The sequence below is a fragment of the Rousettus aegyptiacus genome, unplaced genomic scaffold (assembly GCF_014176215.1).
Source record: "Rousettus aegyptiacus isolate mRouAeg1 unplaced genomic scaffold, mRouAeg1.p scaffold_m13_p_8, whole genome shotgun sequence".
Taxonomy (NCBI): domain Eukaryota; kingdom Metazoa; phylum Chordata; class Mammalia; order Chiroptera; family Pteropodidae; genus Rousettus; species Rousettus aegyptiacus.
The window spans coordinates 36,107,104-36,125,205 of NW_023416311.1; the positions used below are offsets into that span (position 1 = coordinate 36,107,104).

The 18,102-nt window shown below is 38.2% G+C and overlaps 1 protein-coding gene and 1 pseudogene across 2 annotated transcripts in view; both read right to left on the minus strand.

Annotated features, from left to right (window-relative positions):
- The window catches only part of SRFBP1 (serum response factor binding protein 1), a 59,221-nt gene that overhangs the window by 14,512 nt on the left and 26,607 nt on the right, over positions 1-18,102 (minus strand). For both annotated transcript variants that reach the window (XM_036226327.1, XM_036226328.1), the window contains one exon: positions 2,019-2,090. In XM_036226327.1, the coding sequence (XP_036082220.1) occupies positions 2,019-2,090 (72 nt within the window). The remainder of the gene's footprint in view (positions 1-2,018; positions 2,091-18,102) is intronic.
- LOC118607425 lies at positions 17,545-17,663 on the minus strand (annotated as a pseudogene).

Here is an 18,102-nt window from a genome sequence, read left to right on the forward strand (position 1 = left end):
AAGGTACAAAAGGACAAAAAGTTAATCAGGTTTCACAAAGTGTTGCAAAGGGAAGATGATACCCTAAAATACTGATTTTACATATATTACACATATATTTACTAATATTAACCTTCCAAAGTGAAAATCTGGTTGAGAAATTTAAAAAGAAAAGACACAGGATATTTTATTTTGGATATTTCCAAGTTCAAGTTATGTAGTAAATATTGCCAAGTTTTACTGTTAGGGTTTAAAGGAAAACAATATTATTAGAGAACCAAAAATAAATTGCTTTTCACTCTCACCACAAATTAAACGCTAATGAAATACTTTTTAGAATTTACTAACCAGAAAGTTCAAAAAATATTACAAAAAATATTCTTGTAAAAATCTTAAACTGCTAATTTTTTAAACTCCCAAAAGAAAACAGAAATATATTCTGCCATGTTTTTATACATTCACCACTATCTTATTTAACATGTCACTATTTTGTGTGAGATATGGATCGAACCACAAATTTAAAACTATAATACTATTGTTTCCTCTCATTATGAATTAAACTTATGAAATAATATTTACTGTAAAAGCATAGTAGTATAAAATAAAGACACTATTGTAAAATCACGCTCATGACTCTGGTATTGCTTTTCTGACAAGGACAGTGATGACAACAACAAATCCTCCCACCCCTCAAACAAAAAACCTTTCATATTTGGGCCTTCTTACAATAAAATGCTTTAACATTTAACATGTCTCACTAGTATCAATTAATTGTACAGAAGTGCTAGTCTATATAAATATAGAATAAGAGTATTTTTTTCCTTAAGCTGGAATAGGGAACTTGACACTTACAGCTGAAGATTCCAACATACCTCTCTTGGTAATCAATAAAACAAGCAGGCAGAAAATCAGTAAAGATATAAAGCACGTGAACACCATCATCAACTAATTTAACCTAACGACATTTATAGGACACTAATCCCAATAGAATACATACTGTTTTCAAGTGCACATAAAATAGTTACCAAGACAAGCCATACTCTGGACCATAATGCAAATAAAGTTAAAAGAATAAAAATCACAAGATGTATGCTCATGTATCGTAAAGAAAACTAAAGGAACTGAAAGATACCTGGAAAACCTCCTAACTGCTCAGAAATTAAAAATATAATTCTAATTAAACTACAGGTCAAAGATAAAGTTTCAAGGAAAATTCAAAATATTTTGAACTCAAGGAAAATGAAAATATAACTTATTAAATGTACAGGAGCTAAAATAGGGCTTAGAGGGAAATTTATAGCAGCAGATGCTTACATTAGAAAAAGTAATATAAGCTTCCACCTTAAGAAACTAGAAAAAGAGCAAAGTAAACACAAATGCAAGGAAGAATAAAGATCAGAGTAAATGTCAATGAAACTGAAAACAGAAAAGAAATAGAGAAAAATCTATCAATCTAAAATCTATTCTCAGGTGGAAGTATCTTACATCGGCATTAGCAAAGTGGGCAGAAATGCAAATAGGGCAAATAGTAAGAAAGAAACAGGAGAGGCATATCCAAGGAAAGGATGATTTGGGTAAAAGTTCAAACTGTGCCACATAATAGTGGTATATAGTCTTAATTGGTTCACTTCATTCTTTTAGTTGCCTCATTTGTTAAAAGAAAAAAAGGGTAAAAACAATCTTTCACAGAATAAATACAGGGATTAAATGAGATAGTCATGGAAATTATTTGGAAAGAATAAAGATTCTTTGTTCTAATTAGTAAGATCACTAATTGTTAACTATCACATAAATGTCACACTAAATATAAAATGCCTTTAAGAACCCTGAAGGTGTGATAACACAGCAAAGTAAATTTCGTAAATTAACATAAATTTTTTTTAGTGGCAATATGAAGCTCGAGTGGGGAAAAATTATTATATACTAAGAGTAACTGGCTTCTTGATAAGTTTTCTTATTAAGAAAAACAGTGATGAGAAAATGTCAAAAATATAAATAAGGAACTTTTCCTAAAGAAATACAATCCACCGCAGATATACCTTTTTGCAGATTTTTTCAAAACTGATATCATCACCAAGAGCAGATTTAGTTATTATATCAGGTTTCAATTCCTGTAAAAAAATCAAAAAAAAAATTTTAGTTATGAATCTAAACTGTTATTGAGTTACATTCCTTCCTATGTTTTGCGTTTAATAAAACTGATATTAAATAAATTCTTAATTTTTAGAAGAGAATATAACTCCTATCACACAGTAAGAAATTATCATGCTATGAAAAAAAAGCCATAGAAAAATGTTTTAAGAGCTAATCTCCCCAAGACAATTATATTCAGATTCCATGGAGGCCAAAAAATTCAATGCGCTATAAAATCTCCAGAATACTAAAACCATTTCTTTAATAAAAATAAGATTAAAATAATTCAAAATGTTAATTTAAGAATTCTTAAATTTAAAGAGATTTTTTACTTATTTTAGTGACATTATAAAACACTGACAATTTCATCATAAAGAAATGTAGATTTAGAGAAATATTTAATTTTAACTTTTAAACAAATACAAACCACAAAAAAATTTTATATTATAGAAGGAATTAATCCAAATTTACTAAAAAAAAAACAACAGAAAAGCAGAGAGAAAAATAAGAAAACTTAATGACAATATTTACATGGTTATTTTATCACATACCCTTCCTCATGTTTAAGAGAATTTTAGTTTTATATTCATTTCACTAAGGGAAATTAGTGAATGGATGAATAGATGGATGATTTTAAGATCATACAAAAATGAATTTTTTCTATATTAACAGTTATCAGGTTTTCCTAATGTGCATGAATATATATACAGAGTTTCAACAATTCCAGCTTTCTGGCTAACTATTCAGAAGTAGAAGTAGACTCTAACCAGCTTGCTAGGAACAGTTCTCTTTCAAGTACATGGGAAGGAAGCAAGCTTGAATAAAGTCAGACAATAAGCCATCCAGTCAAAGGGAAATGGCCTGAGGAACTACATGAAACAGTCAGGGAATAATTTATGCTTATATTAACCTTTGTCTTCCATTTCTTTGATCGAAAAATGGAATGAAGAGCCTAGAGAGCAAGTTCTTCAGTGGTGAGAACAGCATCTTATTCAGCTTTGACTCTTAGTTCCTAGTACAATGTCAAATTTGTTAAACAGAATTGGACCAGAGTGAAAAAAACTTTAAATGCCTTTTTCTTGGTGAGAAAACAGAAAATCTAAAGAGGTCAGTAAAGTCTCACCGATATAAAAGTCAAATTCAGAATTTTTCAAAGAATTTTTAGTTGCCAATATGGGCTTTTTGTTTTAGAGAAGAAAAACTAAAGACAATAAATAAATACTGGAAAAGCAGCCAGGACTAGTAGAGTGCTGCAAAGTACGGCTTTATTACATTAATATAATTATATTATTATAATTTTTATTTATAATGGAAGGCAAAACACTACTTAAGGACTCACTGAAATATAGATACTATATTGTGAATGGCTAGAAACTACATTAGCTAATAAACCAATCAGTGCCAGCTAAAAGATTAAGACTGCTCCAAGAAAAGATTTCATGCCAACTGGAAAACTAAGATCCACTTCAAGACCCAGCAATGCACATTTAGATAGCAGCTATATGCCTATTCCAAAGACATTTACATGTACATAGTCTTGAAAAGTCATTTGGTCCCCTTCTGCACCACAATAAATCATAGTTAATATCAATTAAAAATATGAAAGAAAAACAGTTTAGTTTATATGGCAATTTTACATTACGCCATTTCTTGTGTATGGAATTAATTCTAAGTAAAATGACTAACAGTGTTAAGAGTGGAAAATTTTCAAATGGCCAACTTCTGCTTCCATTGTTTAATGTTAAACAGAGTGTAGTTCTAGGAGATATTCCATGCAAAGATATGCTAATTTAAGGGTGTAGTTATCCTGTGTAAAGATGTGTTAATGGCCAGCCTCTGCTTCTGTAAACCTGCTTACTTGCTAGAGGGGATTTTGGGGCTTTTTAAGCTATTCCTTCTAGAAGCTTGGGGCTGATTCTCTAGTGGGGAGAGTCAGTCGCCAGCCAGCTAATACAGGTTCATGATTAATCTCAATTGGCTCCGCGGGACTTAAATTTGATCGCACCACAACATTTGGAGGTCCCACCGAGATATCTCCAAAGGGGGAGATCTAAGACCCACGATCCCAGCCACCTTGGGTGAGGACCTGCCCCGTCTAGGGGACGGCTGCTGAGATACGTTCCTCAGCCCCAGACGTCAGGCAGACTCGCCCAGAAGGGCAGACGGACAAAAGGTACAATTCTTTAACAATTGGGCAGGAGCCATCTGGAGCAGCTTCACCCTTGAGTCAGGCTACACTACAGGTATCCAGGTTTCTGGGTATCTGTCAGGGAACTAGTGGAAGGCTGGACACAGCAATACTTCCCTAGTTCGGTCAAGGTCTGAGACGTCAGACTTGACTTCTGGTATTACAGGTATTCAGGTTTCTGAGTATCTGTATGTCTGTGAGCCCTAGGGTACATCTAAGTCTCGGCTTGGACCTGTTCCTGTCTGTGGGCCCTAAGAACTAGTAGAAGGCTGGACACGGTACAATTTCCCTAGTATGGTCAGGTTTGAGACGTCAGATCTTGACCCAGTACCTGTCCGATATGCTAGCGTTTTGTGTTACTTGTAGTCTGTTTTGTCTGTCAGTATTATGTCTGTCTCTCCAGACTGGTCAAAATGCACTGTTGCCTTCTTATTGCCTTGGCTTTCATAAGCGTACTCCATATATCAATGTGTGGTATTTTAATTCTTTCCTTAGATCTGGCCTCCGTGGCCCCGTCCAATTGGACACTAGGTCAGAAGCTGATCCTAGCCTTGGCTTATTTGGCTTTTGGGGAGATCTTGCCTGTTTTTACTAACGTGGGTCAGGCTTTTTCCTGGAATCGTCCTACCCCCACCCTTCAGTGCCTCCTTAACTATTTTAAGGATTTCAGGAGACAAGTCCATGCCTACAGAGCCAGTGTCACTCCCTTTGACCTTCAGAGGTTCTGCCAGTTAGATTGGCCCACATTTAGAACAAGGTGGCCATAAGAGGGGTCACTCGACCTGCAAATAGCCTTTTAGGCACCCCCTGAGGACCCCGAGATCACTAGTCCTCCCCGCAATGGGGTTGTGTACCGACCCCCACCAGGCCCTGATCCTGTCCCTGACTCGTCAAACCAGGAAGTAGTCCTGGCCCTACTCCAGCAATTGGCTCCCCCAGTTGGGGAAGAAACCCAAAGGCCATTCATGGTCTATGTCCCTTTCTCTACCAGAGATCTGTACAATTGGAAACACCAGAATCCCTCATTCTCAGAGAAACCCCAGGGATTAACTTCTCTCCTAGAAACTATTTTCTTTACCCACCGGCCGACCTGAAACAACTGTCAGCAACTCCTCCAGGTCTTGTTTACTTCAGAAGAGTGGGAGCGGATCCTGAGGAAGGCTGCAAAAGTGGTATTAGAGCCCAACGGGCAGCCTTCCACCGATCTGGCCCATGTCCAACATGTTCCCCCAAACACCGGTCCGCCTTGGGACCCCAACACCGACCAAGGTAAGGAGGCTCTCCAAAGGTATCGCCAGCTTCTGCTCGAGGGCCTCCAGTCTGCTGCCTGATGACCCACTAACTTATTTAAGGTAAGCAAGGTCATCTGAACTAAGGATGAGTCGCCAGCGGCATTCCTGGAACGACTCTTAGAGGCGTACTGGTTATATACCCCTATTGACCCAGAGGACCCTAATAATAAGAGGGCTGTGAATTTAGCCTTTGTCAATCAGTTGGCCCCAGATATTAAAAAAAATTGCAGAAGATGAAAGTGTTTAAAGAAAAAAACCTATCTGAGCTGGTTGAGATAGCCCAACAAGTATTCAACAATAGAGATGAGGTAGATATAACAGATTAAAAAGATGGCCAAGGTCCTGCTTGCAACCATGCAAGAGGCCCAGCCAAAAAAACGCCAGAAAAAGGCAGAGGCCGTGAACAGGCACCTAGGGTAAACAATAGACCCAGGAGATTCAGGTTAGAAATGGATAAGTGGACATATTAAAAAAAAAAAAAAAAAAAGACATTAGAAGACTGAGTGCCCTAAAAAAGAACAAGCCCCCCAAAAGAAGGCCCCCCTCGTCCTCTTCAAGGACACAGAATAAAGAAATCAGGGCTCTTACATTATGAGCCCCCGGGAGCCCGGGGTAATTTTACAGGTCAAGGGCAAGCCTATGAACTTCTTGGTGGACATAAGAGCTTTGCAGTCCACTGGACCGGTGGATTTCCAATGCTCGAAATCACCCAGTATCAGGTCCTGCTTCTCAACCTGCCTCACATACAGTTCCTGAAAACTGCTGCATTCAACCCAGCTACCCTACTGCCTGATGATGACCCTTGCCAAACCTTGCATGACTGCCTTGAGGTCCTAGAGAACATCACCTACACCAGACTAGACCTGACAGACAGCCCTTGGCCGAATCTGGTAACTTCATCTCAGAAAGAGTCAGGTATGCCGGGGTTATAGTGGTTACCACCAGGACACAAGCCCTAAACCATAGAACTCCAGCTCAGCGGGCTGAACTAGTAGCAGTGACTCAAGCTCTGTGGTGGGGTGAAAACAAGACTGTGACAGACAGCAAAAGAGGCTGCCAAAAAACCAATGGGGCCAAGTGACATTCTGCAGGCCCTACCACCCAGGGTGCTAACAGACACCCCTACTTACACTTCAGAAGTTAAACTATACACAGGAAAAGTTAAACTATACAACAAGCCCAGAGACAAAGAGGAATCTACTAGGTGGGTTAGGCTCCCAGACAGCTGCATTGTAGTACCTGAGGCCTTCAGCTGAGACCTTATGACCCCAGATTCACCAGAGAACTCACTTGAGAGGAACCAAGTTAATTAAACTATTAAAAAGAGACTATTACATTCCCAGGCTGCAATGAATGGCCAAATAGGTATCAGCCCGGTGCCACATCTGTGTGGACAGGCACTGGGGGAACACTGAGAGTTAGATTTCACTGAGGTCAGCCCGGGAACCTTCGGATTCAAGTACTTGCTTGTGTTCATTGACACTTTTTCAAGATAGACTGAAGCCTTCCCCACCAAGCAGGAAACAGCTCAGGTAGTAGCAAAAAATTAGTCTCAAAAATAGTGCCTCGATTTGGCCTGCCCAAATTACTCGGCGTACATCGGCCAGACCAGTCAATCTTTACAGGCCTCAGAGCTCAGGACATATAAAAAAGATGAATAAGACCTTTAAAAAACCTTGACTAAGTTCAAATTAGAAACTGGGGAGAACTGGGTGAGCCTCCTTTCCCTCCCCTCTGTTGAAGGCACAGTGCACTCCTTACTGTCGGGAGGTCACGCCTTGTAAATTCATGTTTAAAAGACCTCCTCCACTTCTCCCCAAACTAGGGAGGATGGGCTCACAGAGGTCTGTAACTTCTCCCTTCTTGGGTCCTTACAGGCTCTCCACCTAGTGCGGCAAAGGGCTCACCAGTTGGTCTCCTTGGCCAGAGTCCCACCTCGGTCTCTTTTGCCCAGCCGCAACCTGCCTCATCTGAGCCTCACTGAGGGAGGCCCTTCCTGGTTTTAAATGTCTTTTCTAAATGTTTTCATTTACTGCATCAACCATGGTTTCAGAATCTGCCTTTTGTACAGCTTAGTTTCAAAATCTGTAAGATTGGCTAAATATCTTGTGTATTGAATCATATATGTAAGACTGATGTGTTTATAAAATATAGATAATTGTATAACTTTAGGTAAAAACCTGCTGTTTTTATGTTAATCATTCAGGCATTATTAAAAATAGCTTAGCTTTGGTCAGACCAGGGCTCGGTGACAGAGAGGAGCAATGCCGAAGGACAGGATCTTGGGGTGAGAGTGTGTTCAACTGGTCCCCGTGGTTGACTACTCTGCTTTCCTCTATTACAGGACATTATTGAGACCTTAGTTAACTATGTATGTAAAAAAAGATGCAGGCAGTAAAACTCATGGTTTTCAGAACTCACTGCCCACTGCTCCAGGTTGACAATCTGATTTGAATTCCCCTAGAAAACCAGTGGGGTGGAAAATTTTCAAATGGCCAACTTCTGCTTCCATTGTTTAATGTTAAACAGGGTGTAGTTCTAGGAGATATTCTATGCCAAGATATGCTAATTTAAGGGTGTAGTTATCCTGTGTAAAGATGTGTGTTAATGGCCAGCCTCTGCTTCTGTAAACCTGCTTACTTGCTAGAGGGGGTTTTGGGGCTTTTTAAGCTATTCCTTCTAGAGGCTCTGGGCTGATTATCTAGTGGGGAGAGTCAGTCGCGCGAGCTAATACAGGTTCATAATTAATCTCAATTGGCTCCGTGGGTCTTAAATTTGATCACACCACAACAACAGGAGAGGAAAACTAAGCTTTCTTTTATACAAAACAATGCATTTTTTTTTCAGGTAAAAGTATTTCTCTTAAATTTTAGAATGGTATTTCCCTACTTTAAATTAAATATAACCATTGCAAATATTCTGCAATTTCAAATACAAAATAAAATGCTTTATTCCATATGGTAATTTGCAAATTTTATATCAAAGTCATACATTATGAACTTGGGAGAAAAAAAAAAAAAACCTAAACGTGAATCAAAAAAAATGTTTTGAACACTTTAAATCAAAGAAATTTTAAATATGACCCAAACACATTCAGTGGCTAAAGAAAAAAAAAAAAAAGACATGTAGATACAAATAAAATTATTCTCAACTAGAAAATCATGAACCAGAGTTCCGGTCAAGTTGATGTAGTATGTAAACGTTATGCTTGCTTCATCTCATAACCATATCAAAATTACAACTAAACTACAGAACAGCCACTATTGATCATTTGGGAGTCATCTGAAGTCTAGCTGAACAAAAGTCCTACAACTAGGGATACACATAAGAGGCCAATTCCTGACTGGTAAGAGAAGGTAAAAACACCAAACAGGCTGGCTCCACTCCTGTGTGTGGCAGTTGAGAAATGGAAGTAATAGCTGCGGAGGTCCCCTCGGAGGGGTGAGGGGTTCCAGCCCCACACTAGGCTCCCTAGCCCGGAGCTCCAGTGCCAGGAAGAGAAGTCCCCACACCTTGTGGCTGTGAAAAACAGCGGAGACTGTGGCTATGGCTAAGATGGTGCACTACAGGAGCAGACTCTCCTCTTAAAGGGTCTGTGCATGGACTTACTCAGAGACTGACTCACTTGCTCTAAGCTCTAGCTCTGGGGCAGGTGCTCAAAAGGTACTAGGAACATTCCAGGAGGAAATGAACTGTCTGGCTTCAGGGCGAGGGCTGGCAGACAGCTTTCTCCCATACACTAGCGCTGGCAGAGGGCACTGTTCCTTTGTTGAGCTCTCCCCATTTTGGCTCACAGACCCAGGCGGCCACCAAATCTGTTGGGTCTCCAGCATAGCTAACACTGGTCGCTCCAACCTGTTGAGTATCTGAGACCTTACCCTTCTGAAATTGCAAGCTTGCCCGAGCTGCTTCCAGTGGATTTTCTATACAAATGGCTTGCCTTCGTTCATACTGTGGACTTTCCTAAAACCTCTCAAAGGTTCACAAAACCTAAATAAGCAGCATCTGGCCTCAGCATGCCCTGTACCTCTTGCTGAGCAGCCCTAGTCCCAGCACCAGCAGCAGTAGGCCTCGATTTGTGAATTGGCCTCTCAAGGCACTTCCAAGCTCATTGTGGGTGGTAGCCATCTGTGGATTGCTTGGTGGCTCATGTTAGGTGGCCCTAGGCAGGGCACAGGCTGCAGTTGAACTTGTCTTACAGCAGGGCCCCTCCCAGGAGGCCCTGGCCTGCATGCCCAGAGGCTGGCTTCTGTCTGAGCTGAAGTACTACCTAGGATCACATCTAAGGATGACACACCCTAAGGGCAGACAGGGCAGGCTCCAGAGCCCTGCTAAAGTGAATCTTGCTCTGTAGGATCACTCCTACAGGACAAGTCCTCCACTGGTCACTGCCAGTCCTTATAACCAATCAGCTTGAGGGTCAATCCCTCCCACTGAAGAACAAACAGAAACCAAGACTCAACTACAACAGGAGGGCACACACAACCCATACAAGGGACATACCTGGAGCACCCAGCTTAGGTGACCAGGTAAGACTGTGTCACAGCCCCAGAGCACATCTAGTACATAAAGTGACTGACTCTACTAAAACCAGTAGACATAGAGACCTTACCTAATACATAGAAACAAACGCAAACAGGCAGCCAAATTGGGAAGACAAAGAAACATGTCCCAAACAAAAGAACTGAACAAAGCGCCAGAAAAAGAACTCAACAAAATAGAAACAGGCAACCTACTAGATGCAGAGCTCAAAGCACGTGTTATAAGGTTGCTCAATGAACTTAGAGGAACTTAGTGAGAACTTTAACCAAGAGACAGAAAATATAAAAGTGTAGATAAAAAACATAAGCAAGAATCGGTCAGAAATGAACAATACAATAACTGAAATGAAGAATTCCTCGGAAGAAATTAACCATTGATTAGATGAAGCAGAGAATCAAATCAGCAATTTAGAAGATTAAGGTAGCAGAAAACACCTAATAAGAATAGCAACAAGAAAAAAGAACCCCCCAAAATTAAGATAGTTTAAGGGGCCTCTGAGACATCAAGCATCCAACATAGCATTACAAGGATACCAGGAGAAGAGAGAGAGAGCAAGGAATTGAAAACTTATTTAAAGAAATAATGATGGAAAACTTCCTTAACCCAGTGAAGGAAATAAGACATACAACCCCAGGAAGTGCAGAGAGTCCCAAACAAGTCCCAAACCCAGAGGCCCACACCATGACATATCACAATTAAAATGCAAAACAATAAAGACAAAGAGAGACTCAAAAGCAGCAAGAGAAAAGCAGTTAATTACTTACAAGGGAGCTCCTATAAGACTGTCAGCTGATTTCTCAACAAAAACTTTGCAAACCAGAAGGGACTAGCAAGAAATATTCACATGGAAAAGTGAAAATCAGTAATATAAGCTTCCACATTAAGAAATGAGAAAAAGAGCAAGCTAAACACAAGCCAGGATCTACAATCAAGATTACTCTACCCAGCAAAGCTATCATTCAGAATCAAAGGATAAATAAAGAACTTCCAAGAAAAGAAAAAGCTAAAGGAGTTCTTCACTGCCAAGACAATGTTACAGAAAATGTTGGAGGTACTTTAAAAAGAAGAAAAAGGAAAAAATATGGATAAAAAAATAACTACATATCTAGCAATAACTACATATCTAGCAATCACTACTTTAAATGTAAATGGATTAAATGCTTCAATCAAAAGATAATTTGGCTAAATAGGTATGGAAACAAGACTCATACATGCTACCTACAAGAGACATCAGATCGAAAGACACACACAGACTGAAAGTAAAGGGATGAAAAAAGATGTTATGTGAAAATGGAAACCAAAAAAAGCTGGGGTAGCAATACTTATAATAGCAAACAAAATACACTTTAAAACAAAGGCTATAACAAGAGACAAAAAAGGACCCAGTCATTTCACTTCTCAGTATTTATATGAAGAAACCCAAAACACGACTTTGAGGGGACATGTGAATCCATATGTTCATTGCAGTATTACTTACAATAACCAAGATATTGAGGCCATCTGGGTGTCCATCAATAAATGAATGGATACAGAATATACAATGGAATATCACTCAGCCATTAAAAGAACAAAATCTTACCATCTGCAACAACATGGATGGACCTAGAGGGTATTGTGCTGAGTGGAGTAAGTCAGACAGAGAAAGACAAATGCCATATACGAACTCTAGAGAAAAAGACAAACAAACAACAGAAACAAGCTTATAGAAACGGAGAGCATTTTGATGTTTGTCAGACTGGGTGGTGGGAGGATGGGAAGCAGAGAGAGGATTAAGGGTACAAATTGGTAGTTACAAAACAATCACGGGGCTGTAGAATATAATATGGGGAATACGGTCAGTGGTATTGTAATAACTATGTATGTTGTCAGATGGGTACTGGATTTATCAGGATGATCACTCAAGTTATATAAATGTCTAAATGCTGTGTTGTATGTCAACTGTTACTGAAAAAAATATAAAAATTAAAAAAATGTAACAATGAAATGCCAAAAACCATGAATCAAGGATAAACAAAGATGAAGATACCACAGTTATATAACAAGTGTAAATATGGAACACTGAACTATAAATTAGACAAGTAAAATGAGCAAATTACTGAAGTGTACAAAAATGATGCAAAGGTTTTTAATTAAAAATGTTTAAATTTATCACTAATGAATGGGAAATTAAAAATATCAGTAATTTGCTAATAAATGCATACTAAATTTAGCATCTGCAACTAGGTTGAATTAAGTAGTTTCCTTTCCTTGGATTTCCTTAAAATGATTCAAGTCTGAAAATTTTAATCTTCCCATTTGGGAGTTTATTCATCAGTGAGCAGGGCTCTGTGCTGACTTGTGTAGGTCACATATTCTTTTATTTTTAGACATTTGATCCAGTGTTATTTTCTAGCATCAAATAGAATTATCCAAAGACAAAATAAAACCTTAAATTCTGTACAATATTTATGCTAGGAGTTATTAATCTATTAATAAAACATTAGAATTATAAGGGACTTCAGTTATTCATAATTCTACACTTGTACAGAAGAGTTAACTCAGCAGGCCTGTGTTGCTCAAATTTTGTGCATTCCTGGAAAAGGCTTATCTTCAGGCCTGGCCCTTGGCCAGCTCCTGAGAGATGAGCTCTGAGCCCTTGGGCCAGAGAGTACCAATCTGACAAGATAGTTTATGCTAACAATGTGATTTATGGTGGCCACTTTGCTCTGGGAGGCTGGTGCGTGAACAGTTCAAGTCATTCATGTAGGTGATTTGTGCCTATGTGACTAGCTCCCAAACAAAATCCTGGACATCAAGGTTCAAGTGTTTCCCTGGACGGCAATGCTTTGCAAGTTGTCACACTTCATTGCCAGGAGTGTGTCCATGTGACTATACTGGGAGAAGACACCACATGCTTATGCCTAATTTCTCCTGGACTTCTCCCATGTGCCTTTTCCTTTTGCTGATTTTAATCTGTATCCTTAAATAGTAATAAACTGTTACTATGAATATAAAAAACTTTGAATCCTGTGAATCCATCTAGTGAATTACTAAGCTTCCAGGTGATCTTGAGGACCCCTGACCCACTCGGTTTTATAGAAGAGAGAGTGATAACCCAAGAAAGTTTTTAAGAGACTCATTCAATGTATTGCAACAAAGTTAAGGACTAGAATCCCCACATTTTGCTTTTTGCCATATCTTCTCATCAGTCAGTGGTGATAAATTAGAAATTGTTTTAATTCCTTCCTAGTCATATTAAACTAACATTGCTCAAGTCATCCACAAATAACCAGATTCACCAGAACATCCCAGTTCCCTTATTTCACACTGTGAGATGCTACTGGATATTATATTTTAAATAGCAAATTTAACTGGAATTAAGTAATCCTAATTTAGGTTATTTGGCTATCTTCTTGTTTTTCTTCTCTCCAGAGGTTTTTGTTTGAAAAATTAAATACAGCAGTCCCCCTTATCCAATGAAGATACATTCTAAGACTCCCTAGAGGATGCTCCAAACCACAGATACTACTGAACTCTATATATTTTTTTTTCTATACATACATACCTATGATAAAGTTTAATTTACAAATTGGGTGCAGTCAGGGATTAACAATAACTAGAGTACAACAGTAAAACAGAATAATTATAACAGACCATAAAAAAGGTATATGAATGTGGTCTCCCCTCCCTCTCTCTCTCTCTCTCAAAATATCATACTGTATTCACCTTTTCATTTAAAGGAAGCTTTTTACGGCTTCTCTTTGGCATGACTACCAGCATCACTAATTTTGTGTTTTGGGGACATTATTAAGTAAAATAAGGGTTACTTAAACACAAGAACTGTGATACTTAGACAGTTGATTTGATAGTCGAGATGGCTAGTAAGTGATTAATAGGTGGTTAGCATATACAGTGTGGATTCTCTGGACAAAGGGAAAATTCACGTTTTGGGTGGGGGATTTTATCATGCTACTCAGAACAGTGCACAATTTAGAACTTATGAATTGTTTATTTCTGGAATTTTTCGCTTAATATTTTCAGACCACATTTGACCGTGGGTAACTGAAACCACGGAAAGTGAATAAGGAGGGACTACCATATACTGACTCATAACCACATCATCAGTGCAGTGTTGTCACTGGTTGAGTGGAGGGAAGTATGTCTACAACCCAACTATTCTAAATCAGTGGGGCGGAACACTGTTTTAAGACAAAAAATAACCTGGAGGCAGCAATCTTGTTGACATTTTAAATTCCAAGAGACTCTTATTAAGGCTTTTAATTTAGTAAAACATAAAACTTGTTTGTATTTTCCAAAATATGGTCAAAATTGGAATATGATTTTAAGGGGTTAATTCCCAATACAAGGAATTATAAGGTGCCAAGAAAAGTCTGGATTCTTGCAGTTTTATTGTCTATTTGGAAATGAGGCAACATATGCATTTCTCTGAAATAAACGATCTGAAATAACTCTTGAGAGCTATTCACATCCAAATCTTCATGCTTTTCCACAGACGGCAATGTCATTATGGTTACCCTTTAGTGACAACAAAACCTTATTTTCTAAATATTGTCTACCATTTCTTAAAACAGTTCTACCAGATGGAACTTCAATAGGTTATACTCCGTTATCAAATTACAAGAGATTTTTCCAAACAATATTTGTGTCATCCTCCTTTACCTATTCCTGTGTTCTCTATTACAATTAATGGCATCTCCAGCCTCTGCTACTCAGGTTAGACAGCTCGGTGATCTGATACTGTGAGTCTCTGTCATTCTTCTATTATGATCCCATTCCCTTTTTTGCTTTCTCTGCTGCAATATCTGTTGAATTTCATTACCTACTTTGGACTGCCATCATCCTACCCTTAGGTTCAGGACTTTATTATGGATTGTGGAGATTATAATGGCCTAATTAGTATTCCTGTCTCCAGGACTAGTAACTCCAAGACCCATTATATGTCACTGTCCTAAATACAAAATGAAGTCAAAGACCTTCAGTCTGACATTCAAATCCATTCATTACCTGTCCTCAAGGTATCTTTCTGCTCTAATATTACATTTCTTCTAGGGTGTCTCATATGCCACCCATTCAGTTTTACATAGAATCCCATGACTGAATTTTCTATTTTCCTACTTCAGTATCCTTGGTAAACTGTCTGCTTTAAAAATTGTTCTTTGTGGAATGCCTTTCTCTAACTGGCCACCTATGTTTCTTCACTCCTTTTCTACCTCAATCAAAATCTATCTATATTTCAACTTTTGCTATCACTAAAATGAAGCAGGGTTTCTTAGAGAAATGGCTGATTGCAGATTTGAGGCAGGAAAAGTATAAGCCCAGAAATACAGTTATGCCAAAAAAGGAAAAACTAATGGGAGTCTCTCAGAGTCACCTAAGCTACTTTTGAAGGGATACCAAAGGTCAAATATGGGTAGGATAAAAGAATAATGACAATAATCACATAATTTGTTATTCAAATGAGGACCCATATGAAAGTGAAATGAGGCACTACTAAAAACTGTGCTGGGACACAAGTGGTGAATACCAGGAGAATCTCAGGAAAATACAGTCATATGGACGCCCTAATTATAACACTTAGGAATTCCTCATATTTCCAAATGCTCTTTATTTCCTTTTAAACACATTTCAAGCAGGTTTCTGCTCCAATTACTCCAACTATTGTTCTTGTAAAAGTCATTAATGATTTCCATGTTGTACTATGAACAGGTCTCAGTAATCTTCTTACTCAATGAATCAGCAACATCTGATTCTTCCCCACTCTAATCTTTCATCATCACCTTTTAACAAGTTAATTCCTCCTTTCTCTTTGATACACTTTCTTCATGACTTACAGGACCCACACTGTTGGTTGGTTTTTCTTCCTTAGCTTCCTTTGCAAATTCTACCTCTTCTTTCTAGCTTGAGAGTGGACCAGGATTCTGTCCCTGGTACTCATCACTATCTCATACTACCTTAGTGATTTCACCTAGTCTCAAGAGTTTAAACATCATGTACAAGTCGGATTTCCAGTCAAGATGGCAGAATAGGTAAACACTATGCTTGTATCCTCTCACGACCACATCAAAATTACAAATACAGAACAACCATCATGAGAATCTGCTGAAGCCTAGCTGAACAGAAGTCCTACAACTAAGGATATACAGAAGAAGCCATACTGAGACTGGCAGCAGGGGCAGAGATAAGGAATAGGCTGGCCCCACAATCATGTGGGTGGATAAAAATGGGGAGGGATATCTTGGCTGTGGAGATCACCCCAGGATGAAGAGGGGGGGGGTTCCCAGCCCTATACCACCTCTCCAGCCCAAGGTTCCAGTGCCGAGAAGTCAATAGCCAAGATGTGGAAGTAGCCTAAGTGCCCATCGATAAGACAACTGAATAAATAAGGCATGGTACATAAATACAATAGAATATTACTCAGCCATAAAAAAAGAATAAAATCTTGCCATATGCAACAACTTGAATGGACCAAGATTCATGCTAAGTGAAATAAGTAAGACTGAGAAAGGCAAATACCAGATGGTGCAGGGGTTGGGGCAATGGGTAAAAAAGGGGGAAGGGGTTAAGAAGTACAAATGAGTACTTACAAAACAGTCATGGGGATATAAAGTACAGCATAGGGAATATAATCAACAATACTGTAGCAACTATATATAGTGTCAGATGGGTACCAGATTTATTGGGGTGATTACTTTGTAAGCTATATAAATGTCTAATCACTACGTTGTACATCTGAAACCAATGTTACATGTTAACTGCAATTAAAACATAAATTATTTTAAAATATAAATATCACATACAAGTCAACAATTCCCAGTCTCTTATCTCTAGCGCAAATCTTTTTTGCACTCCGGACTTACATATCAAACTATTTCACATCATCACTCCTAATCTTTCCTACTCTGCTCTGATTTTCCATAATGTATCATCTAATATACTAATTAACTTATTTATTATGCTGTCTTCATCAATTCTCCCAAAAATAAATTACGAAAGTCAGAATACTTTGTATATTTTTTCCCTCAGGTGTATCATAATGGAATTTGGTAAATTCTCAAATTTACTTGCTGAAAGAATGGATACTAAAGTTTTAACCTGTCAGGTGTTATAAATTGTTAAACTGAATATCTCAGTTATCTCTGTATTAGGTAGAGCATAAACTTGATCTGCCAGTAAACACTATCCCTGTTCAGGAACTATGACAGAGAATTTAATAACTATGTCTTTCATTCAAACTTTCCTAAATTAAAAACAAAAAAAACAGTTAATTGTCAATCTCGTCCACGTTGAAATATGAATCTAAGTCACTATCACACCTAATACAAAACTTCATGTAGGGAAAACCAAGAAAATAATCTAAATACTTTGTATTTCTCGATTCTACAAGTACTTTCTTTACAACTTTTTTTTTTTTGCCTACAGCACCTGGTCTTCCTAGGTGGTCTCCCATCCAAGTACTGACCAGGCCGGACCCTGCTTAGCTTCCCAGATCAGACAAGACTGGATAGGTTCAGGGTGGTATGGCCATAGACTCTTTATGACTTTTCTAAAACAAAAATAATAAGACAATATAAATTTAAGTCTCCCATCCTACAACTTGTGAAGTTATGGTCACCTTTTAAAAGTTAGCTTCATGCTACAGGAAGCTTTTCATGAATCTTCAAAGATGTATTAGTGGCCCTCCTCCAATGCATCTATCAGTGTTTAATACACAGTATTGAAACTCTCTGTTCACATGTCCCTCTCTCTCATTAGACTATAAGCTTCTCAAGGGCAAACATCATATTAATTTCTTACTTCTATAAACCAGCAGAGTATTGGTAAGCAAACACGACCTACTATATTTTTGTTGAGCTATAAAGTGCCATGGTCATGAGGATAGCTCCAAGATGATGACATAATAAAAATATATAAACTTTTCTGGCAAAGTAAGGGCCTAAATAATATAAAACTTTTTTTTTTGAATCCTAC